At 47.5% G+C, this 23,925-nt stretch overlaps 1 protein-coding gene across 1 annotated transcript; it reads left to right on the top strand.

The window, feature by feature from the left end:
• The first annotated feature begins 3,526 nt into the window (after window positions 1-3,526).
• MLYCD (malonyl-CoA decarboxylase) lies at window positions 3,527-20,837 on the top strand. Its single transcript, XM_066348399.1, has 5 exons — window positions 3,527-4,110; window positions 10,303-10,415; window positions 11,426-11,582; window positions 15,862-16,011; window positions 18,090-20,837. Exons 1-5 carry the CDS (start codon window positions 3,571-3,573, stop codon window positions 18,621-18,623), a joined length of 1,494 nt encoding a protein of 497 aa, XP_066204496.1. The 5' UTR covers window positions 3,527-3,570; the 3' UTR covers window positions 18,624-20,837.
• The last annotated feature ends 3,088 nt before the right edge of the window (window positions 20,838-23,925 follow it).

The following is a 23,925-nucleotide window of genomic DNA, read 5'->3' on the forward strand; positions in this document are numbered from 1 at the left end:
CTCATGCGGGAGTCTGTCTGACTGTCTCTCCCCGTTTCCAGCTTCAGAAAAAAAAAAAAAAAAAAGGAAGATACGCATATCATCATCATTACTACTGAGCAGTGAGAAAATCTTAACAGTCTAAGGCTTACACATAGTGTAAGGAGTAAGTGAGCCCAAGTGTTGCCAAAGCCCTCAGAAACATGATGAAAATGCCATAAAAAATGAATTTATTCCTCAGCAAAGCATTTCACAATAAGTTGGGTCTTGGTGAGAAGAGTGAGTTATCAAGAAGAGATTGAATTGTATTTAATATAGCTATTACCGCAGGAAACGCGAGATGTTTACCAACACCAGAAGTGATGGCACGGGCACCCTGCACTCCCCAGAGGGGCCCTCATCTTTGTCGCAGAGGGCCCGGAGCTGGCTCACAGTAGACTCTACAAATGTTCATGGCATCAGATCACATCTAATAAAGGATGAAGCGTAGCTTTCTGGAAGAGGCACAAATTATGAAGCTAGATAAATATAGGTTCTTTTTTTCCATCCCAAATGGAAATGGGGGAAATATGGCTTTTTCTTATTATTAAAAGTCACACATGCTCACTGTAGTAAAAGAAAAAATTCAGGCAACTCAAAAACATATCTAAAAAGTGGTGTTTTAAAAAAGAAATACCATCATCCAGAAATAACTATTAACATGTTGGTGAACTTTTATCCAGAATGCTTCTTTTTTAATAAAAATAGAATCATGGTATAATAGTGTTTTGTACCCAGATTCTTTTCATATGGGCACATATCTCCTACTTTTCCTCATGTCACCAAAAAGCCAACCCTTTAAGGTAGAGTTGTGTTGTTTTGTTTCTTGTGAGGAAACTAAAGTTCATAGAACTTAAGTAACTTGCCTGGAGTCTCACAGTTAATAAGCGACGGAACCATCATTCCAACCCTCAGCTGCGCAGTACAGAAGCGTGTTTACTCTCCAGTAACACAGGCTTGCTCCTCTCAGCACACGTGCCCCAGATACTGAATTGGACTGGATGCAATCAGGGCATGGGATGTTTTAAAAGCTCCCCCATGGGATTTTAAAGTGAAGCTGAGTTAGAGAACCACTGGTCTAGAGCAGTGCTTCTCAACAGTGAGAGGGGTGCTTTGTCCCCCTCTGGCCATTTGGCAATGTCTGGAGACATTTTTGGTTGATGCAAATAGGAGATGCTGCTGTGCATCCAGGTAGAGGTTAGGGATGCTGTTAAACATCTCACAATGCATAGCACAGCCCCCATCAAAAAGAATCAGCTGTCCCCAAGATGTCTAGTATGTCAAGGTTGAGAAACTGGTCTAGAGACCCTTGCCTGTGTACCCCCAGGCCTAAAAAACATGTTTAAGGATGTTTGGAGTAGCACTGTAATAGCAAAAATAAACCAACCTGATACAATGTAAATGAAGGGATAAGTCTACATTAGTATACTCATAGCAGAGATGACTTCATTGAAATAGTGGTGGGGAGATAGTCATGAACATATCAGTGGGAAGAGAGACTTCCCTGGGGAGGAGAGGCCTCAGGGATTGTGACTGCATTCCCAGCTAGCTCAGTGAGTCCATGAGTCTCTTTTCTTTATAAATTTGGTAGTTTGACATTTCATGAAAATTTTTGTCCTATTTGGTTTTCTTTTTAAGCAATTTGGGCAACTCCAATAAGGAAAAAAATCAGCATGCATGAAAGTATTTCCTGCAATATGAATATATATATATCCAAAAAAAATTAGAAATAATGTAAATATCCAGAAATGGCAAAGTGATTAAGAGTTTATGGTACATCAACTCAATTGACTGTTATGCAGCCATTAAAAAGGATAATTATGAAGGTGATTTAGAAACATGAGAGATGTTTTTGATATGATGGGAAGTGAAACAACAGGAAATAAACAGCACAAACAGTGATTACTGCTCAGAAAAATATGTTGACCTGTAGACAAATACTGGAAGGAGTTGCAGGAAAAAACATGTCATAATTAAGATACTGGAATTATGGGTGATTTTTTCCAAGACTTTCTTTAATTTTTTTTTTAATACTTAAAGTAGACATTTCTTGGGACAGCTGCCCAGCCCATAACACTCTCCTCTGAATGTGAGAAGTTTTCTAGCAGACATGTGGACCATATTTTATGGGAACTGTGTTTAACTTTTTTTTTTTTCAGAGACAGAGAGAGAGTCAGAGAGGGATAGATAGGGACAGACAGACAGGAACGAAGAGAGATGAGAAGCATCAATCATTAGTTTTTCCTTGTGACACCTTAGTTGTTCATTGACTGCTTTCTCATGTATGCCTTGACCATGGGGCTACAGCAGACCAAGTGACCCCTTGCTCAAGCCAGCGACCTTGGGTCCAAGCTGGTGAGCTCTGCTCAAACCAGATGAGCCCGCGCTCAAGCTGGCGACCTCAGGGTCTCGAACCTGGGTCCTTCTCATCCCAGTCGGACGCTCCATCCACTGCGCCACCGTCTGGTCAGGCTGTGTTTAACTTTTTGAGGAAATGATTTCCAGAATGGCTGCACCATTTTACATTCCCACCAACAGTGCATGAGAGTTCCATTTTCTCAACATCCTCACCATTTCCCTTTTTAAAAAGTATTATTATTATTATTGCCGGGTCCTACGCTTAAATATCACCTTTTCAGAGAGGCTTGCCCTGATGATGCGGTCCACAATGAAAGGCACCTTGGCCCTGCTATATATTATATGATTTCATTTCCTTTAAAGCATTTTTCACAATTATTAGTAATGTTACTGCCTGTCTCCTTCATTAGACTGTAAACTACATGGGGCACGATCAGGTCTATCTGGCTCGTTATTTTATCACCGTGCCTAATGTAGGACCTGGCACTTAACTAAGTGGTTAATAAACACTGTTGAATGAATGAATAAACGAACGAACGAACGAATGAATACTAAGGAAGGAGAAGCATGTTGGAAACAAAGTGTTCAGGAAAGCCTGTTTGCCACATCCATGAAAAGCGTTCCAGCAGACAGCTCGAAGCTGGAGCTGGAGCTTGGGAGAAAAAAGGACTGCAGCTTTCCGAGGCACTTGTATAATCAGACCCTGAACACGAATTGAGAGCGCCTAGACTACCTGGGAGAGGATAACCGCAGCGAAACTTGATAAGTAGGCAGAGCCCTTGACTCCTCCCCAGCCACACTGGATCAGACTCTCTGGGCCTCGGGTCCAGTAATCTGCATGCGTAACACGTTCTGCAGGTGACTTTGATGCACCTTATGGTTGGAGAATTCGGCTCTAGAGTACGGAAGGGACGAACGCTGTGGGGGAAGAGAGGAGAGGCTGAAACGGTGACTTCGGGTGACCAGGTGACAGGTCGGGGAGGAGGGGCCGCCCCGCCTCCCGGCCGGGACCTTTAGTCACACTTGGCCTCGGGCCTTACTCCGCCCCGCCCCGGCCCTCACGCTGCTGCGCCATCCGATTGGCCCCCGCCCCGTCTGTCTCCGGGCCTCAGCCAATGGAGTCGGCGCGCGCCGGAAGCCGGAAGCACGGCAACAGTGCTGGTGGAGTCTTCTGGGCAGCCGCCTTCTGGCGACATGCGAGGCCTTGGGCCAGGTCTGGCGGCGCGGCGATTCCTCCCGCTGCGGCTACCGGCGCGGCCGCAGCGGCCGCCCGGACCCCGGCTGTCGAGTGGGCCGGCGGCCGTGGGCGCCCAGGAGCGGGCCATGGACGAATTTTTGCGCCGCGCGGTGCCCGCGACGCCGCCTTACGAACTGCGCGAGAAGACGCCGGCGTCAGCTGAGGGCCAGTGCGCGGACTTCGTGAGCTTCTACGGCGGCCTGGCCGAGCCGGCCGAGCGCGCCGAGTTGCTGAGCCGCCTGGCGCAGAGCTTCGGCGTGGACCACGGCCAGGTGGCCGAGCAGAGCGCCGGCGTGCTCCAGCAGCGCGAGCAGCCGCGGGAGGCGGCCGTGCTGCTGCAGGCCGAGGACCGGCTGCGCTACGCCCTGGTGCCGCGCTACCGCGGCCTCTTCCACCACATCAGCAAGCTGGATGGCGGCGTGCGCTTCCTGGTGCAGCTGCGGGCCGACCTGCTCGAGGCGCAGGCCCTTAAGCTGGTGGAGGGGCCGCACGTCCGGGTAAGGCCCCGCCTGGGCCGCCCCCGACGCCCTGGCAGCGGGGACAGCCTGGGTCGCGCCCCCGCCTTGCGCTCAGGTCCACGGGTCCTTGGCAGCCCCATATATAGGCCTCACTGCCCCCAGACCCCAAACAGTCCACCTTCCGTCCCTGAAGCCCAGCACACTTCGCCGTGAGTTACAGACCCCCGGACCCCGTCCCCTTCCTTCCCACGCTTTCTGACTCCTTAGCTCTTTCGAGTCATGTCTTGCTCCAGTCCTTACTGTGTGGTGCTTATTGGATATGGCAAATCTAAGAGATTGTCACGCCTCGTTCGTGGATAGTATGCTTCATAAAGACTTAAGTATTTTAGCTATTAAGAGGTTTCGTCTGTGTGGTATGTGTATTTGAACAAGTACCAAACAGAGCATCAGGCAGCCGTTCTGAAAACCTTGATTGTGTGAGCAGAAGTTAATTGTGCACCCACTATGTGTACGCCATTGTCCTAAAAAGTCCTGAGAAACGCGCAGAGATGACTAGAAATTGAGGTCTGCACTGTCTTGGAGTCTGGGTCCCTTCTGGAACTTCCTTCTTACTGCATAGGACTCTGGAGAATTAGGTAGACTGTCTCCTGTCTCAAGAATGAAATCGTCCACCCATCCATTTATCCTTTCAACATGCAGCCATCCATTATTTGTCTTCTATGAGGCCTGCTCGAGGCTCCCAGGTCACTTGGTCTAGGAGCTTCTGTTCTGGAATGGGAAGAGTTGGTAGAGGCGTGTTGGGTGGTAAGTGCTTTTCATACACTTGCTCCTGGCATCCTCAGTATGCCAGGGAATTGCATCAAAGTTTGTTGAGGTCAAGTGCAGTGCCCAGAGTACAGAGCTGGTGAGGGAGCCCCAATGCAAGCCAGGCCCGATGACTCCACTGTGTGTACTTCATCCCTGCACAGTGACTCTTGGAGTTGACCATTTTAACTAGATCTATAATGGATTTGTTCTCTTAGAATTTGCCTTTTCTCTAAAGTGGAAGACAAATAAAACCCAGTTAATTGGTGGCTTTGTTTTATTTAGTTTCAATAAATCAGGAGTTCATTATTCTCTAGTTGCAACTATATTTACTCTTGCTAAGACTTCGTGCAAGCTTCTGTCTTGGCAGTAATCCCAGAGCCCATCTTTCTCTGAAACCACAGGTCAGCCTTTATTTACTCCCTTGTTGAAAAACCATCAAGCCTCACGTGCCAGAAGGATCGCATGTAGTGTCTTTCCTTAGGCCTAGAGAACATTTCCATCTTTACTCTCCCTTACTTGCTCCTCTCCATAGACCTGCCTCTCCAGCCAACCTGGTTCTTGAATGGAAAGTTCCTGAACCCACACACCCCTCTGTGATTCCTGCTTGGGAGGCCTGGTAGAATAAGAGCTGCCTCTACTCTTCACTCATTCTCTCAGCTTTTCCAGTCATTCTAGCTCAAAGTAGTCTCCCCCAGCTTTGAGCTTCATGATGTACATTATTATCTGCACCCTTCACATGGACTTTATACATCAACCATGGCATTTAGTGTTTGCAGTGTATTCCTCCCAACCCCAACTAGCTGGTCAGCTCCTTGAAAACTGGGAATTTTGCCTTGAATTTCTCACATAGCAAAATGATGAATGAAGCATTAAGATAGACTCCTGGGTGCCCTGCTATAAGACAGAGTCAGCACACTAATCATTCTCATTTGTCTTGATGTCACAGTGATCTACTCACAGAGTTCTGATCCTAGAATGAAGCCCAGAGGGCTTGGGAGGTTTCTGCACAGCCAACAGAGACATCGGATCAGACATCAGACTGCCCTTGGTAGATTTCAGTGTATTCTGGTCCTGGGTGACTTCTAATGCCTCATCCAGTTCTAAATCCTCTGATTTTCTGACACATTACTGAATGTGTTCCCTTACTCTTGCCCACACAAGGACACACTTGGTCATCATGCCGTGGAGTAGGAACATTATGGCAGCCAAAAGCTGTGACATTGAGACTTGACTTGGAAGAAAGGAGCTTGCCCCAGGGAAATCCAGAGCTGCCAGCAATACCAAGTCCTCGTGCTCAGGCTTCCCTTGTTTCTTTAAACAAGCTGTGCACACAGGTGAGGGGGAAAAATGTTACACAGCTACAGGCAAAAAGCCTCATGGAATAAAGATACTTGAACAAAGGGTAGGTAATGATAGTCTGACCTTTGCCTCTGTATGTGGTCTGGATACATTGGGTGCAGGAGCCTTTTTTAGTTTCTGTTTATCTAGAAATCCTACCTTTATATCTGTTGCATCTGTTAGGAGCTAAACCTCATGATTCCCTTCTCCTTTGCTCTATAATTACATAATTTTTTTTAAATCCCTATCATTGAAATCACTCAGATAATAGTTTTTTTAAATCCACAGAAATTGTCATTGGAATCTGATACTATAATCTGTCACCAGAGTCTCTTAATATCCATCTTAATTTCCTTTCTTCTGTCTCATTCCGGATTTTGCATTCAGGTCTAGTGGCTTCCGGCAGGCTTGACTTCCCACTTTTAGGAATTCAGTGTTAGAAACCACCAGAAGTTTGGCATGCGAAGCCTTAGGGCAGCAGTCCCAGACCCCCAGGGGCCTGTGATGCCCTGTGAGGTGGGAGAGCGGGGAGCTCCTCCGCAGTGGCCCCAGATGTCAGCATCCCGTGCTGCGTGCACACAGCAGGCACCCTGTCACACAGGCATGCTCCTTGCCTGGTCTCTGCTGACCTTAGGACTTGCTAGGTCAAGTCAAGTGAACACGCACTGGCTTAAGTGAGCTGCTGTGGGCTTGGCCCTGAGCATTTCCCTGGAATGGATTTGGTCTGGTGTGTGCCTGGCACAGGTTCTTGTTTACTGCGGCCTGTAGGGTGCAAAGGCACTTCAGAATAACCAATAGGGTGAGGCCCAATGGGTTGCTAATTCAGTGCCTTTGACCAGACAGTGAATATGGTGGAAGAAGGTGAGAAATTCGGCTACTGGTTGGTATGTTCAAGGTCAGCCTCCTTCTCCTCTAAGGAATGCCCTGTGGGGTATGGTGGAACTTTGCTAAAAATCTGTTTTACAAATAAGGACAGGTTTGTCAGGACCTTGGCTCTGACTGAGGGTTGTGATTATTGGAAACATGGGAAGAATCCAGAAGACTGACACTTCTGTTTCAAGTGCAGCCCAGCATGAAGACCGAAGGCATGAGGCCAGGAGGAGGGCTATTTCCTTGGATATTTTGAGACACAGGTTTCTTTTCTTTTCTGCGGGAATCTTAATTCTTTTTGATAAGAAGTTCAGAGTCAGTTTCAAGTTCCTGCTGGGAAGATACAGTGCTACCTTGAAGAAAGTTTTTACAACCTGACAAAGGTCACATGTCTGTTTTTATAGGTGTGTGCCCAGCTTTGCTTATGGGGTGTGAGGGTATGTGTGCAGTACGACGTGGTGGGGAGATGGTTATGGGGGGGGGGGGGCAATGTGGTTTCTAGTGTGTTGGTTTATAGGGTTTCTGTTTTTCTCCAGAGACATTGCCAAAGGCCTGTTTGGGTTGAAGAGTTACATTTCTTAGATAAAATCCCCGATGAAACTGAAGTAAACCCCATTATAGTTGAAGGTCTGAGCGCTGTTCAATGATTTGTGGGCACTAGAGGGGAGTTGGCATTTAGAAATGGAAGAGTTTCTTGATAGGCAATTTAAACATAGAAATTATGGTCAAATGAGAGGTGTGCAAGCCCTAACAGAAGCGTGGGTAGAACATAAGAGGGGCTGAACGTATGGCGGACACAGTCAGCATTGCCGCCGCTGCAGTTGCCTGCCTGTCTGCCCGGGTAAACACTGTCCTACAGCCTTTTCTGGTGGTGTGTCCTGCTTTTAAGTAGTATAGTGGCCTTTGTTGGTTCTACTAAATTCTGTGCTTAGCTAGACCGAAAAAGAACTTATTAGTAGATAGTAAAGTGTGCCCCAGCCACCTGGGAGGAGGCAATCTACATGAATTGGAATTTGACCTAAAATGTCATAACTTCAGCACTATGACCATTTCCCATAGCTTTCAGTTTCCTTCCCTAGGGCTTCTGAACAATGAAAGTAACTCTTCTTCACATACCAAAAATGGGGAGAGCTTGATAGCCAAAAGCTTAAGAGGAGAGCACAGGAGACAGTTTTTTTGCTGCTGAAAGAGTTGGCTGGCCCTGTCAACAGTGTCACCCAGGATAACTAGAATTAGCGGTACAAAAACAACTGAGACCTCACACTGACTTTGGCATCATCACAATATTCCCAGCGGTTATATCTCTGAGTCTGGGATCATTGCTAAATGATTGCAGGATTAATGAGCAGAAAGTATAACTGCTTCTTTGCCTCCTGTTCTCTATGATCCAGTAACCTTGCTGCATGGGGTGGCTAATTCCAGCCTGAACAGCTGGCGTCGTGTCAGAACTAGGCGGTGGAGGCTTATAACCTTTAACCCAGATTCCCAGTTCTCGTGTACCAATGTCACATTTTATAGCTGTCAATAGCCCAAAATAGAATGAAGAGACTTTAAGACAGGAGCTTTCATCAACCAACTGATTTCTTTAGTAATGAATACTGAAACTAGGTAGTCCCAGGTCTTTCTACTATGAATGTAATAGAGATGCCAGTACATCGTACATGGAGTAGGATGAACACATTTCTAACCATTTAGTGCAGAGGTTCCTCTCCTGGGCTCCATGAGCCCCTGAAAATGATCCATTTCAGAGGGTCTGGGAACCTCGGGAAATTTTATGCAGAATGTAATATGTTGGTATTTTTCTGGAAATAGAGTACCTGTCTTTTAGCACATACTCAAAAGGATGTGACAACCCCAAGAAGATTAAGAACCAGTGTAGACAAATGCAGTAAAAATACAGTTTTATTAAGGAGCTGTTCTATTGATATATTGCCTAGCAGATGACATCTCCTACCTTCCCTTCCTGCTACTTTCTAATCACCATTCTCCAGCCTTTCTTCTCTTTTTCATCTGATATCAATCTGTTAGCCATATTCCACATGGAGGGCCCCCCTGAATGCTTTGGAAACTAGAGGAATGAATTAGAAATGACCTCTGCCCTTAAAGAGCTTAGAGCCACGTAAAGGAGACTAGACTATGGAATTAATCGAGAGTTAAAAAGGAATTGCGGGGGTAATCCGGTTCAACCCACCTATCAGTTGCTTATATCCTATTTAAGACAGCTCCACCAAGTTCTTGTGGACCATATGCCCAGTCAGTTCTGTGGGGAGGTTCACACTCTCCTAGAATGACATCTGTGGACAGCTCTAGCTATTGAAAAGCTCTTTACCTTGTGTTTACTCTGAGTCTGACTTTGTGCCACCCCAGTGGGTCCTAGATTTACCCCTTCTCCTCACCACTCTGGCTATGAGAAAGCTTACTGCTGTTACTACTGTTCACCCTGGTCACAGCAGACTAAACTGAGATGGTTCTGCTCCTGTCCTGTCCTTATGCACCTCTTGTTCTGTTCAGTGCAGATGTATCTTCGATGGTCAAGTTGACTCAAACATTTTTCAGAAATAGATTAGTTATAAGTAAGTGAAGTGAAATTAGAGTAATTTCATCAAATCTGAATGCATTGATTGCCAGATACAATATTATTTTATGTCCCATTAAGGGAGAAAAAGATGCTACCAGTTAAATTGTGACAGGCCATCATTTGAAAAATACATCTTGACTTCAGAGATGTTAAAATATGAAAATGCACACCTTCAGAGTTGATAAAATACGGTCCCTGCACCCAGGACTTGCTTCTCCCAGAAAATGAGGACTGATGTTTTGGCATATCAAAAACTGTTCCTGAGGGAATGAGGACTTGAGCTGCCCGTGTCAGTGCTTCCTTTATGGCACACCATTCAGTGTTATATTAACTTTATGGTTTTAGTTGTGTTCATTGCGGTGAAGGAATTGGAACATATTTGATTTGGGAAACTTAATTCAAGTTGAATCTCCTATTCAGTTATCTTACAGATGGAAGTAGTAAAGTCTAAATGGAACACTGAACTCATTCTAATTTGGTTGAGATAAGAGTTCAGTAGTGCTATCTCAGAAAAGGCCATTTAGAGAAGCATCTCGTGCAGTCTCCTTTGACCTCACGCTTCAGTGCTTCCGTTCACTGTGCCGGCAACGATGCAGAGACAGGCTTGGGAAAGCTGACACTTCCTCTTCTCTCTTCAGGAAATGAATGGAGTGCTGAAAGGCATGCTCACAGAATGGTTTTCTTCAGGGTTCCTCAACCTAGAACGGGTGACCTGGCATTCGTCATGTGAAGTGCTTCAAAAAGTCAGTGAGTAAGTGTTCAGGTTTTCCTGTTCCTTATGTTTTAGCTGAAAGCCCATCTCTATTTACATGTACATTTTGTTCGAAGCCCAGTTAAGCCCAAACGCAGTCTTCACAAATGTGTGGCTGTCCTAGCAGGTGAGGCTGAGATCCTCGAGGAGGACAGGGCGCAGATAGAATGCTGATGCTACCAGCAAACCTAATGCAGGGTCTCGTTTATGTCCTCATATTTAAAGCACATGGCCTCCCTTTTTCCTAAGACCCCATTATCAGAGCTGTACGAATTCACTGTTCCAAGTATTTCATTAGTAACCCTAACAGTATTTGTCTCATCTAGTTGTTAAAATTTCTCCATTGGATAAAATCTTTAAATTAACAATATCATGCATAATTCCAACATGTCCAAGACACAGTAAAGTGCAGGGTAGCACATCACAGTTGTTCTCACAAAGGGGAGAAGCTCTTTCCAGCTGGGGATCTGCACAGTCTGTGTTGTGTTGTCTTGTGCAGCCTAAGGTTTGGAAAACGTTGTACTATTTGAAGTGTAACCGATTGAGGGACTGATAGTGCCTGCTGCCATTTCATGTGTTGAAAACAAAACAGCGGTTGGCTGAGGTTGCTAGTCAAATGGAACCAAGAGACGTGTGTTTGCAACATTGACTTCAACTGCAGGGATTCAGAGGGAATAAAAGACAGAATGTTCAACAGTGAAGCATCCGCTTAGGCTCCTGCATTACAGTCTGCTATGGAACTGCTTCCCAGGGGCCTCCCAAACAAGTCATAGACCAGATATTAAAAACTAGCGCACAATTTCGTGTGTAAAATGGTCATTAATTGTAGTTCCTTTCCGTCAGTGCTGTTCACATTAAAATGATCGTCTTTAAATTTTCATGAAGAGGCAGTTGAAGCTGTATTTAAAGAGTTTATTTGACTGTCGCGAATAATATGAATCAGAATCAGCAATGGTTACTTAACTTGTGAATTGAACATTTCTCTTAGCTCATTGTGGTCTCCTCGTCAGGTCTGAGGCTGTGCATCCTGTGAAAAACTGGATGGACATGAAACGCCGTGTCGGGCCGTATAGAAGATGTTACTTCTTCTCTCACTCTTCAACCCCTGGAGAGCCCCTGGTGGTTCTGCACGTGGCGCTGACCAGTGACATCCCCAGCAACATTCAGGTACCTGCAGACAGTCAATTCGGGACAAGACAGGCGTCCTACCCAGCCTCTAAGGTTTCTTAAACTTGGCTTTATGCCCTTTTTTCAAAAGCTTTAGGCATTTGTGGATTTTTTAATTGGCTAAATAAGTCTAATTTTATAGCTATGGAATGTAGATGTGTAGTATACAGACAGGTCTGAAGCGAGGAGAGCATTGATCTGGGTCTGCCAGCTTTGAGTTGAGACAAGGCTGCAATCTATTGCAGAACAGTTGTGAGACGGGCAGAGTTGCGAGAGCAGAGGAGAAGGAAGGGCGCATGGTTCAACTTTTCAGCACTTGTTAAGTGCCAACAGGTAGTTTTAAACAACCTGTGATTGAAAAATAGACTCGGTGCTGCATACCTGACACAGGCCAGAGCGCAACCAGTGTGTAGAGGTGAGGCGAGCTGAGTTTGACAGGCCCTGCCTACGGCCAGCTCAGTCCTTAAGGAGTTGGGAAGAATGTGTGAAACATTCCTGTAGGCGCGTGGGGGGCAGAAGAAGAACCAGCGCAGGGACTGGGAATAGGAGAGCAGAGCTCAATAAAGGTAAAGACAGTGAGGGGACATGGGGACCCCTGGTCACACAGTAGGTTTGCTTAGACCCGGAGGCCACAGTGGGTGTGGACTTTGGCATGGGGATGGCCTGTTTGGAAGCTGGAGAGGTGATAACAGGCCACAGAATGGGCCTTCTGGGTGGCATCCTAGTATCGAAAGGTGGGGAAATCAGGCAGGCTGATGAGCAGATGTTCCTGATCACCAGGGGGAAATAAATCCTCATGATTTTGTGTTTGAAAGAGTTGGCACACTCACACTAGACTTCATTACACCCTCTCTGAGGACAGTTAGGTGATATCTATTAAAATATAAAATGTGCATTCCTATGACCTAAAAATGTCACTCTCAGAATTTACCCTGAAGATGCTCAGCCCTAAGTGTGCAGGCGTTGCACCATTACCATTTTGAAAGGCTGGCAGTGATCGCCGAGTGTCCATCAGCAGACGATGCGCTGGAGAAACGATGGCACGTACATCTGGTACATCCTCACGTGCCCTGGATTCCTATAAGTGTATTTCAGTGTTGATTTCGTTTTACATTTTTGACATAGAAAGCCAACCTTGGTGAACTAGTGCATAAAAAATCAGGTTCTAGAATAGCATGTTTAGTATGATCTTATTTATAATATTAATAATATTGATTGAGTACTTGCTGTCTGTCTGTCAGCCTGTGAAGCATGTTTCATGTATCACTGCTCACAGCCCTCTGTAAGTTAGATGTCTGTAGTATCTGTGTGATTGTTCTCATTTTAGACATGAGAAAGCTGAGGCTTAGGGGAACTTCAGTGATTTGCAGTGATGATAGAATAATTAGGGAAGCGGCCAGAATTTCAGCGCAGCCCACATCCCAGCCCTGAGGGCAGCCACCTTCCGCATGGGGCGCTGAGCCTCCAGCCCTGTGAGAGGAAGCTCATGCACGGTGTTGTGTGTGCATGTATTTACCCTTGAGTAGTACGAACGCTCATGTACATCCTTGTGCCTCCTGATCCAGAGTACAATTCATAAAAATTTTTATTTTTAAAATGAGTAAGGCAGCATTTAAAAAGCACACGTATGTTCTTTTTGTTTCTATAAATTGGTTATCAAACAAACATGACTTTAAGTTAATAAAACTGTAACTGGGGCCTGACCAAGCGGTGGCACAGTGGATAGAGCGTCGGACTGGGATGCAGAGAACTCAGGTTCGAGACCCCGAGGTCACCAGCTTGAGTGCGGGCTCATCTGGTTTGAGCAAAAGCTCACCAGCTTGGGCCCTGGCCGGTTGGCTCAGCGGTAGAGCGTTGGCCTGGCATGCGGGGGACCCGGGTTCGATTCCTGGCCAGGGCACATAGGAGAGGCGCCCATTTGCTTCTCCACCTCCCCCCTTCCTTCCTCTCTGTCTCTCTCTTCCCCTCCCGCAGCCAAGGCTCCATTGGAGCAAAGATGGCCTGGGCGCTGGGGATGGCTCCTTGGCCTCTGCCCCAGGCGCTAGAGTGGCTCTGGTCGCGGCAGAGCGACGCCCCAGAGGGGCAGAGCATCACCCCCTGGTGGGCAGAGCGTCGCCCCCTGGTGGGCGTGCCGGGTGGATCCTGGTCGGGCGCATGCGGGAGTCTGTCTGTCTCTCCCCGTTTCCAGCTTCAGAAAAAAAAATACAAAAAAAAAAAAGCTCACCAGCTTGGACCCAAGGTCGCTGGCTCAAGCAAGGGGTTACTCGGTAGGCTGAAGGCCCGCGGTCAAGGCAACATATGAGAAAGCAATCAATGAACAACTAAGGTGTTGCACCGCACAACAAAAAACTAATGATTGATGCTTCTCATCTCTCCGTTCCTGTCTGTCTGTCCCTGTCTATCCCTCTCTCTGACTCTCTCTCTGTCTCTGTAAAAAACAAACAAACAAACAAAAAACTGTAACTGGAACTAATTTCATTAAAAAAAAAACAAAACTCACTCCCAGGGGTCAGCGAGTATTAAAAAACCTCACTACTCGCCTGACCCGGCGGTAGTGCAGTGGATAGAGCGTCAAACTGGGATGCAGAGGACCCAGGTTCAAGGCCCCGAGATCGCCAGCTTGAGCGCTGGCTCATCTGGTTTGAGCAAAGCTCACCAGCTTGGACCCAAGGTCTCTGGCTTGAGCAAGAAGTTACTCATTGAGCCCCACGGTCAAGGCACATATGAGAAAACAATCAATGAACAACTAAGTGCCACAACAAAAAACTGATGACTGATGCTTCTCATCTCTGCGTTCCTGTCTGTCTGTCCTTATCTATCCCTCTCTCTGACTCTCCCTCTGTCTCTGTAAAAAAAAAAAGAAAAAAACCCTCACTACTCAAAGGGCTAAGTGTATACCTATCTACAGCCAGTGAGACAGACCTGGGTGTGTACTCATCTCACAGTTCATAGCAGGACTTGGTGTTAGGTTTTGGAGTAATTTGTGATTTCATAGTGCATTCATGTTTGCCTCTTGTACACTATGCATATCTCATTTGTATAGCCAAAGAAAGACTTGTTTTTATTTTGAAAACTTTAAAAAAGTATTTGCTATAAAATTTTTGAATAAGAAACCACAAGGTAATCTACAGACTTCTTGAAAAACAAAGGAGCTAATTCACCGAGATGAGGACTAGGAGTGATGGGAAGTGAGCTCTGCCCTGGGAAGCACAGAGCTCTTCATCAGAGTCCAGGTGCGGGAGAGGCCGGGCCTGGGCCCCGGGCCTGTCATCTCCTCTGTCTCACCCTCTGCCCTACTTTCCTTAAGGCAGCAGCTCTTAACTCTCCAGAGTCACAGAAAAGACCCGTGGAGCACCTGCAGGGGATGAAAGCTGAGGACATTTCCCCCAGGGGAACATGTGCAGACCCACACATTCCATTCATAATTTCAGAAGGCTTGTGGACTCCCAGACCTCATCATGGGCGCTGTGCCAGCCACCCCAGCTTCAAGAATCAAACGTAGCTAGTGGAAGTTAGAGCAGTATATATGTGTTCTTCAGAAACAAGCTATGTCCCTCCATCAAAGCAAACTAAAAGATACCACCCACTATTCCACTGTTGTCAGGTGACCTGCAGAGTATTAAGGTGCAAGAAACCCCTCAGTCAAAACTCAGAGCTAATAAAATCAGACCTGGAGAGTCAGATCTTAGATTGTTTCATAGACGTGTGTTTTCACTGAGGGAAAAGCAAGAATGTGGCACAAAATCAAAGAGGTATAGAAAAGTTAGCATAAGGTAAATTTCTTAGAAGAAAAATTACATAGGACTCATTGCTCTCTTGAGAAATGTAAAACACTGGAGTTCAGAGATAAGGAGTAAAAATAACTGAAGGGTAGAACGAGCAGGCCTTTTCAGAGAGTGGAGCCACGTGGCCCAGACAGAGGGTCGGGAGTTCTCTCTGGGTGTTGAAGGGAAGCAGATTAATCAAGTTCCAGTTTGCACAAAGACCTGAAAAAGACAAAAAGGACCTAAACTGCTATTGACCAAAGTTTGCAGGAGACTTGCAAAGAGATAGTAGTGACACAGCATTGAGCAGACAGCCCAGGGGAGCTGTGCAGCTGCTGCTTCAGGGGGTCCCGGACAGACTGTTTAGCTTCAGAGCCTGGTCCTTGAGTGGAGGCGGACACTGAGGCCTCTTCAGCTGCTGCCCTGTGAGGATTTTCTCATGGCCCGAAGTGAAGGGGCGAGATGCAGGGTGCGAGAGCGTCCAAGCTCGCTCACCACTCATTCATGTTTTGCAGGCAATAGTGAAGGAGTGTCCTCCGTCGGAAACAGAGGAGAAGAACAGAATTGGCGCCGCCATATTTTATTCCATCAGTCTGACCCAACAAGGACTGCAGGGGGTGGAGCTGGGGACCTTCCTCATAAAGCGAGTGGTAAAGGAGCTGCAGGTGAGTGAGGCGCCGCGTGGGACCTTGGGTCAGAGCTCCCGTTACCCTGCTGCAGTGCAGTTGGTGACCAGGTCTTAAGACTGATGATAGGAAGGGGTGAAGATGCAAGCTGGGGGAAGGCAGAGGGGGTAGGACAGGCCAGAGGCGCTTCCTAGGAGCCCTGGGACCACTCAGGAGAGCGGGAAAGGGCACCTGGAACTAGCTTGTCCATTGGCCACAAGCGCAGATGTGTCCTGAGGACAGCAGCCTCTCCGGGACCTTACATTCTGATTTGTGTGTGTTGTCGCAGCATAATTTCATGAGGAGTGCTGCCTTTCGCTCTCACCTGTCCCGGTTTGGGTGATAAAATTTGTGGTCATTCGAGCCCCACCTGACCGTCCCCCACCCACCCTCGCCCACACTCTCCAGGCTTCTGAGCCCTGACATTTCAACAGCTTGGGCTTTCTCATCACTTGAGGGAGTGTTGAGGTTAGACCAGGCAGCTCGAAAAAGACTGGCTTTTAAAACACGTGCCTGACTTCCTTGTCTGAGCTGCCCTGAGAACACCGACTGCCCGTAGCAGCAGTGCGGAGACTCTGAGTCTAGGCTTTCTGAAACTCAAAAGAGGCCAGGGTAAACTATAATGAGTAGGATCTAATTATTAGGTAAAATAATTAGATTGTTAATAATTGGCTCTGAGAGTGGTGTTCTCTGCTTTGGGTCGTTTCAACACAGCTGCAGCCAAAGTTCTTCCTTGGAGAGTGACAGAGTGGAATTAAAATATTTATGTGCTTCGTGTTAAATTCATAATCAATTTTAAATCTGAGAACTTGGGATTCAGTTGGATATCAGCTTCATTAGAATTGCTCTCTGCCACTTTGTCCCGGAGGTGGTGAGAAGCCACATCCAATTAATATCAGTTTCTTCTTATTTCCTTCTCTTTGCTGAAGGTGTAAATGAATAGGGGAGGGAGAGGGCGACTCTGAGGGTAAGACAGGCGATCAGAGGGGAGCGGGGTCCAGCTTCCAGGGAACTCACCCACAGGCTGTTCCTCCGTCAGTCAGCTCAGCCCCTCGGCCCAGGAGCCATCCTGACAGTTGGCTGCTCGGCTGCGGCTGCGAGCTGGAAAGTCACCAGGGAGAATCTCGAAGGAGGCGCAGTTCTCTCCTGCACAGAAGTGTGCTTGGCGGTTTCTAAAAGCGGACGCCCAGAGCCGCCTTACATGCCCAATGAAAAGAATGTGGTTAGGAAAAGAATGGTTTAGTCTCATCTTTTGATATTCTGTTGTTTAAATTGTTAATGATAATGAGAAAATGGTCATGATAGAAGCTCATAAAGCAGGATATCAAATAAAATGTCTCACCGATGTAAAAATTACCTAAAGGAAGACCAGGAGCTACACTTCATTGAACTTTTGAGAGTGGTGATCTCAGAGTAGAGGAGTGTTATGATTTTGCTTGCCATACGGTTTTTTCTATAGTGACACATGTATTATATTTATAAACCAAGAATACTAGATTATTAAAAATGATCATTGCGATCTCTGTAATTTGATTGCTCTATATCATCTGATGTGGAGAAAGACCCATTGCCTCCTCTTCTATCCCATCCTCCACCCCGACTGTGGCAATCAATTGTTTGTTCAACAAACAGTCATTGGGTACTTTGCCAAGCTCCAAACCAGATTGTGTGGCTGCAGAGATGTCCATGAGAGGGAGTGGTGGCCAGAAAGACAGGATCTGCAGTCAGGGGACTGCACACGGAGTCCCACCAAGCAGCAGCCCCACTCTGCTTTTGGGCGAGTCCCCCGACAGCTACCACACTCAGTGGTGCAGACTGAGACACTGCCGGAGAGGCTTGCCGCCGTGCAAGATGCCTCCAGGGCCTGGCACACATCAAATTCTTAATAAATGTTCCTTGAAGGAAGAAAATGAATGCACATCAAGCATCACTTTGTAAACTATATAGCAGCATACTCGGTTAATGATGCATGCATGATAAATGGAGAGGTCTTTCTATATTGGTGACACACCTGCTGAATTTTCTTTGTGTGTGTGTTTTCTCCACCTTTCTCACCCTCCCCCAACCATGCCTTACAGAAAGAGTTTCCTCACCTTGGGACATTTTCAAGTTTGTCTCCTATACCTGGCTTCACCAAATGGCTCCTGGGGCTCCTGAACTCACAAGCAAAGGATCATGGGAGGAATGAATTATTTACAGATTCTGAGAGTAAAGAAATCTCTGAGATCACAGGTGGTCCCATTAATGAGACCCTCAAGGGCTTTCTCAGCAGCAATGAGTGGGTGAAGTCTGAAAAGCTGGTCAGGGCGCTGCAGGCCCCCTTGATGCGGCTCTGTGCCTGGTACCTGTATGGAGAGAAGCACCGGGGTTATGCCCTGAACCCCGTGGCCAACTTCCACCTGCAGAACGGCGCGGTGCTGTGGCGCATCAACTGGATGGCCGACCTCAGCCTCAAGGGCGTCACTGGCTCGTGTAGCCTGATGGTCAACTACCGCTACTACCTGGACGAGACGGCCACCAACAGTGTCGCCTACCTCGGCTCAAAGAACATCAAAGCTTCTGAGCAGGTCCTCAGCCTGGTGGCCCAGTTCCAAAAGAACAGCAAACTCTAAACCTCTCCTGAAGTAGACATCGACGTCCCGGCTTGGGAAAGGATAATTTTCCAGATGGGTATGGGTGCTGTATCAGGAGGGAGCTCTTGTAGTAAAGCAGTTACACTGTGTCCCCTGGCCTGTACAGGTCCCACTGGCAGGCCAGGCGCTGACTCATTCCACAGGAAAGGGCACCACCTGACTAGGGCAGTGGCAGGTGTGGGCAGACAGACGGGGTGGGGGTGCAGAGCTCTCTCCGGAAGATTCTGTTGCTGCCTTTGGCCTGGCTCCCTACCCAGGGTCAGTGCTGTGGCACCTCCCGTCCTCAGAAAGCCCTAGAGCCTCTGCCGCTGTCATCCCAGGGGGATTGGTCAGCCTCAAGGGCCCGGGCAGACGGCCCAGTGAGAACAGGTTTCCCTTCAAGCTTAGAGCACGGTGCGGCCACAGTGGCTTCAGCGCTCATTGCACAGGGGTAGAGGGCTATGCTACATTTCACTAGTTCTATTTTGGAGATCACAAACTTATGGAAAGATTCATGACTTTGCACAAAGTTTACTAAATTAAATCACTAAAAACACAAAAGGTGTTGCTTAAGGCTTAAATTCAGTTATGGACTTTTACATTTTTAGTGATTCGAGTTCATAATGAACCTAATAATAGTAAAGAACAAGTTTGTTCTGGGAAGCATTAAACACGGTTATTTAAGATCATGTGGTGGTTGTCCTTGCAACCTGAGACCTCAGAAGCTGGAATCAGCTCTGAAATGGCAGCTGCCCCCTTGGCCCCCTGCTGCCCAACCGCATGCTGGGCGCTCCATGGAGAAGGCCTGGAGAGGATGAGGGAGGTGATACCGTAGCTGTGGGAGAAGGGAAGGTGTGTGTCTGGGTGTCTTCGTGTCAGTGGTCACAGTGTTTCACTGTTCTCAGGAAGACAGATCATATTCCCCCCCCCCCCCCCCCCCCCCCCCCCCCGTCCTCTGGTCCTTCTCTGTCATGCACATGTGACGTTTTGTCTGATAGCAATCAGCATGGTGGTGGTCACTGCTAGAACTTTTGCTTTTTCTGAATCCTGGTGGAAGCTATCTCATGCTTCTTTGCATTGCTTTAAGCTAATGCTGAAAGCCCTGGGGCTCCAGAGTTATTTGCAGGACCCTGGTCAGCAGTCCTGGTATCCTGCTGAGCCCCCTTTTAAAGATGGGATTTCTCATGGTGATGGCAGGTGATGGAGCCTTCTGGATGTCCGAGGCCCTTTGTGTGTCTATAACCACTGTTATGCCAGAGCCTCCACCCATGTTAGTCGCCCCCCAGGCTCCAAGATCAATTGCTTCTCTGCGGTAGGCATGCCATAGGGAAGGTGAGTGGATGTGGATGGTGCTATGGTCTGTGTTTATGTCCCCCCCAAAATTCAGGTGTTAAAATCCTAACCTGTGGAGGTGATATTAATGGGTAGGGCCTTTCGGAGGTGATTGGGTCATAAGGGTGGAACTCTCATGTTGGGATTAGTGCCCTTATAAGGGAGACCCCACAGAGCTCCCTTCCCCCTTCCGCTATGTGAGTATACAAGAGGTCTGTACTTCAGGAAAGGGCCCTCACCCAGCCGTGCCAACACCCTGATCTCTAAATACCAGCCTCTAGAGCTGTAGCAATAAATTTTTGCTATTTATAAGTGGTATTTCATAGCAGCCTGAACAGTCTGAGATAAATGGTATGGATGAATGGGTCTCCCTTCCCCATGTGTCAGTCCAAATCACTGAAGGGAAAGAGCTTACGATACCTCCGTTACACTGCCCTGAGCCGGAATTCCCCTACCTCATGACTGTTGCAGGGAGCCCCTCAGTGCTTCTCACCCTCACCCTACGGCCCTAGGACGCAGAAGGTGGCTAAATGGCCTGGCCCCCCACTTCCTCTGAGGGATGATTAGACTGCCTAGTTGTATGTGTGTTGTCCTTTGCACAATAATCACAGCAGAGCAAGAGTCAAAATCAGACAGCAGCCGGGTTTGGAGGCCACGAGAAAAATGTTACAAACCGGATCTTAGCATTGGGAATTTCCATCCTCCAGGAGAGCCCTCAGTAGCTATGGGTGTAGGTGCTGTCTCCCAGGCCTGATTTCCATCCCACTTGCTCTTAGCACACCCTGGCAATCACTCTGACCTCAGTATCTTCCTCTGGAAAATGCTCTGCAATGTGATTGACTCAGTGGGTGCTCAATAAATTGTCATTAGTAGTTTCCACAGCTCCCCAGGTTCAAAACTGAAGCCATATTCCACTGTGGAACCCGGTGGAGCCTGTTCCTTCTTGTCTCCCCCACCACCATGGTACCCTGCTTTATTGTCTATAATTCAGACCTTACATCTTCATCCTATGCAAGGAAGATTCCCTGGAGGCTCAGTCCTGGGCTCTGCTGGAATTTGGAGTAATTCTGATTCATGGGGTACTAATGGACTTGAGGCCAGTGCCAAGTTCAAGTCCCGGCCCCAGTGCTTCCCATCTAGTTAGTCTGAGGCAAGCCACCTGCTCTTGCTTTGCCTCACTTTTCCCATCTGTAAATGTGGGTAACCACAGTAACTCCCTCAGGCTGCTGAGAGGCTCAAAGGAGATGGCACATATAAAGCATTTGAAGTGCACCACTTACTGTCCTTACTACAAATGTTCATACATCTGGACTTTGGAGACTACTGTTGTATGTACCTAATGCAGGTTCTGTAATCTGTCATCCCCTTACTCAGCAGTTAGAGTGTTCGACAGTTTTCTGGTTTCTGTTCACAGTTTCTCCAAGGTGACTGGGTGGAGTAATTCATTCCAAAGAATTTCTACTCTGGGCACTGCAGGAGTGCTTGAGGCATCCTCACTGCCCCCCAAGAACTAAGCAGCACCCCACTTCCAGTTGAGGAGCCGCAGACTAAGCAGCATGGCCTAAACTCTCCCAACCAGCTCTGCCTTGCTGGCTGGAGTCACTGATGCCTGTCTTCCCTCTTCTTCCATCTCCCCTCTCTCCACTGGTTGGGTCTTCACAGCCTCCAGATGTGGAGCAACTAAGAGTTGTGTAGCTCTGCCCTCTCTTGGTCATCTGAGGGCATAACACTACTGCAAGAAGGGATTACTTTCTCCTTGTTCTGTATGTGGCTTAAAAATGGTTAGGAGTATCTCTTTTACATTTTTGCAAGCATTAGCTTATTCTAGGCTTTGAAATTAAGCATAAGGTGCACTTACGACTTAAATAGAGTGAACATCTCTCTCTGATTTTTTTTTTTTTTTGTATTTTTCTGAAGCTAGAAATGGGGAAAGACAGTCAGACTCCCACATGCGCCCCACCGGGATCCACCCAGCACGCCCACCAGGGGGCGATGCTCTGCCCCTCCGGGGTGTCGCTCTGCTGCGACCAGAGCCACTCTAGCGCCTGGGGCAGAGGCCAAGGAGCCATCCCCAGCGCCCGGGCCATCCCTGCTCCAATGGAGCCTCGGCTGCGGGAGGGGAAGAGAGAGACAGAGAGGAAGGAGAGGGGGAGGGGTGGAGAAGCAGATGGGCGCTTCTCCTGTGTGCCCTGGCTGGGAATCGAACCCGGGACTTCTGCACGCCAGGCCGACGCTCTACCACTGAGCCAACCGGCCAGGGCTCTCTCTGATTTTTAATTGGATTCTAAGACATTCATTGGAATATAAAATCTATTTTTATCTTAGAAACAAAAGCCATCCAGTGGTTTCTATTCATCATGGAAATGTCTACATTATTTGCTATTTAGTAAAATTGCTAAAGTGAACACAAGTCTCTTTCTCACCTTTGTTTCTTTTTCCTTTTTAAAATTACATTTGCATTTCTCAATAGCTAATAGTTATTCATCAAGAAAAGGAAAATGAAACAGCATTTATCTCTGCTCTGAGCCAGATGTTCTCCACACTGAGGTCTGAGGGAGTGATTCTCACTGACAGATGAGGAAACCGAGGCACAGAGAGGGCTGAGCAGCGCCAGGGTGTGCCCTTCCAGCACGCTGACCTGCCTCCCAGCCAGACAGCCCCAGCAAAGCAAAGCTGGGAGAGCCCAGAGGGACCTGCTCCTACAACCTGAGGCCTGTCAGGGGAAGTTCCCTTTAGAGACAAAGAAGGGAAATTAAAAAGCCACATTTCTTGTACTCCCATTTACACCTCTCCTAATCCAGTGTCCCCAAACCACACACACACACACGGGTTAAATGGGGCTGCTGCCTGGCTGTGTACCAGGTCTGCACCTTACCTCCCTGCCTGAAATGCTGATGTTATTGGCTCCCAATGAGAGGGGATTTGAGGAGACAAGCAGGTCTGGAGTCTAGCAAGGTGCCTGCTGCACAGCATGGGCCTCCTTGGGTGGTGAGAACGCCTGGCTGGAAAGACTAGCCTGCAAATCCCCCTGCTGCCTTGGGCCACTGTCACATGGGGTCAGAGACTCATTCTGATGCTAAAAGTGGTTCTGAGCCTGAACAGCTGGATCCAAATCAGCTGTCATCACAGTCACTGTCCACCACATTTACCACTAGATGGTAGTGTTGTCTCTTCCTTTCCCAAACTTGGAGCTTAACCTAAATTAACAGGTAGCAAACCGACTCACATATTAAACCTGTGCCCAGATCCCTCACGTCAAGCTCTCCATTCTCTCACAGGGCATGGATCTGGGGCTGCCCACCCACACCTGCTCTCTCCTGGCTTTCATGAAACTTCCCCACCGGATCCTAGGGCTCCCCAGCCAGAGCCCACAGACTCAAAAGGTCCTCAAAAGAGTTTTGAAAGAAAAAGAATTAGGATGAAATGAGAAGATCACTTTGTCCAGGAGCCACCAGATTAGCACATATCTCACATAGGAAACCCTCTGAAGGATCTGTCTGTGGGCACGCAAAGTGGACTTTTCCCCAAGAGCCCAGCAATAAATACGAGGACCACGTGCAGGCAGCACTCAGAACCCAGCACCCTGGCCAGAGGAACTGTGCTCAGTGGCCAGGAGGTGGCAGTTTCCCAGTGTGACCTGATAACTGCTTGGCACAGTGATGTTGGGGGCCTGGACAGACTGTCGGCCTTCCAGAGCTCCACAAATACTTCATTAAGCTTTTACTTAGCCATTGTATTTGTAGCTGTTTTTAACTGCAGCAAAAACAATCCATTTATAAGTGTGATGAGTCAAATATCAGTGCATTGGCGCCACCAACCCACCAACTTGCGGTACAAGCTAATCTCAATTTTAAGTCCTCAGAATACCCTGGCTTCTCCCGAAATCTGTTGAGTTGAAGCACACTGAGAGAACTGGCTAAAATTATGATGACTTGCAGCTTTTTATCACCATGACTCAGATCTCTCTAAC

This window comes from Saccopteryx leptura, chromosome 9, assembly GCF_036850995.1.
Source record: "Saccopteryx leptura isolate mSacLep1 chromosome 9, mSacLep1_pri_phased_curated, whole genome shotgun sequence".
In the NCBI taxonomy this organism is placed as follows: domain Eukaryota; kingdom Metazoa; phylum Chordata; class Mammalia; order Chiroptera; family Emballonuridae; genus Saccopteryx; species Saccopteryx leptura.

What these genes read in the sequence shown, in the direction of transcription:
- MLYCD (XM_066348399.1), top strand. Translation starts at nt 3,571, where the DNA reads ATGCGAGGCCTTGGGCCAGGTCTGGCGGCGCGGCGATTCCTCCCGCTG. An exon ending in TGGAGGGGCCGCACGTCCGG is followed by an intron (nt 4,111 to 10,302) that starts GTAAGGCCCCGC and finishes TTCTCTCTTCAG; the next exon opens with GAAATGAATGGAGTGCTGAA. An exon ending in ACATCCCCAGCAACATTCAG is followed by an intron (nt 11,583 to 15,861) that starts GTACCTGCAGAC and finishes CATGTTTTGCAG; the next exon opens with GCAATAGTGAAGGAGTGTCC.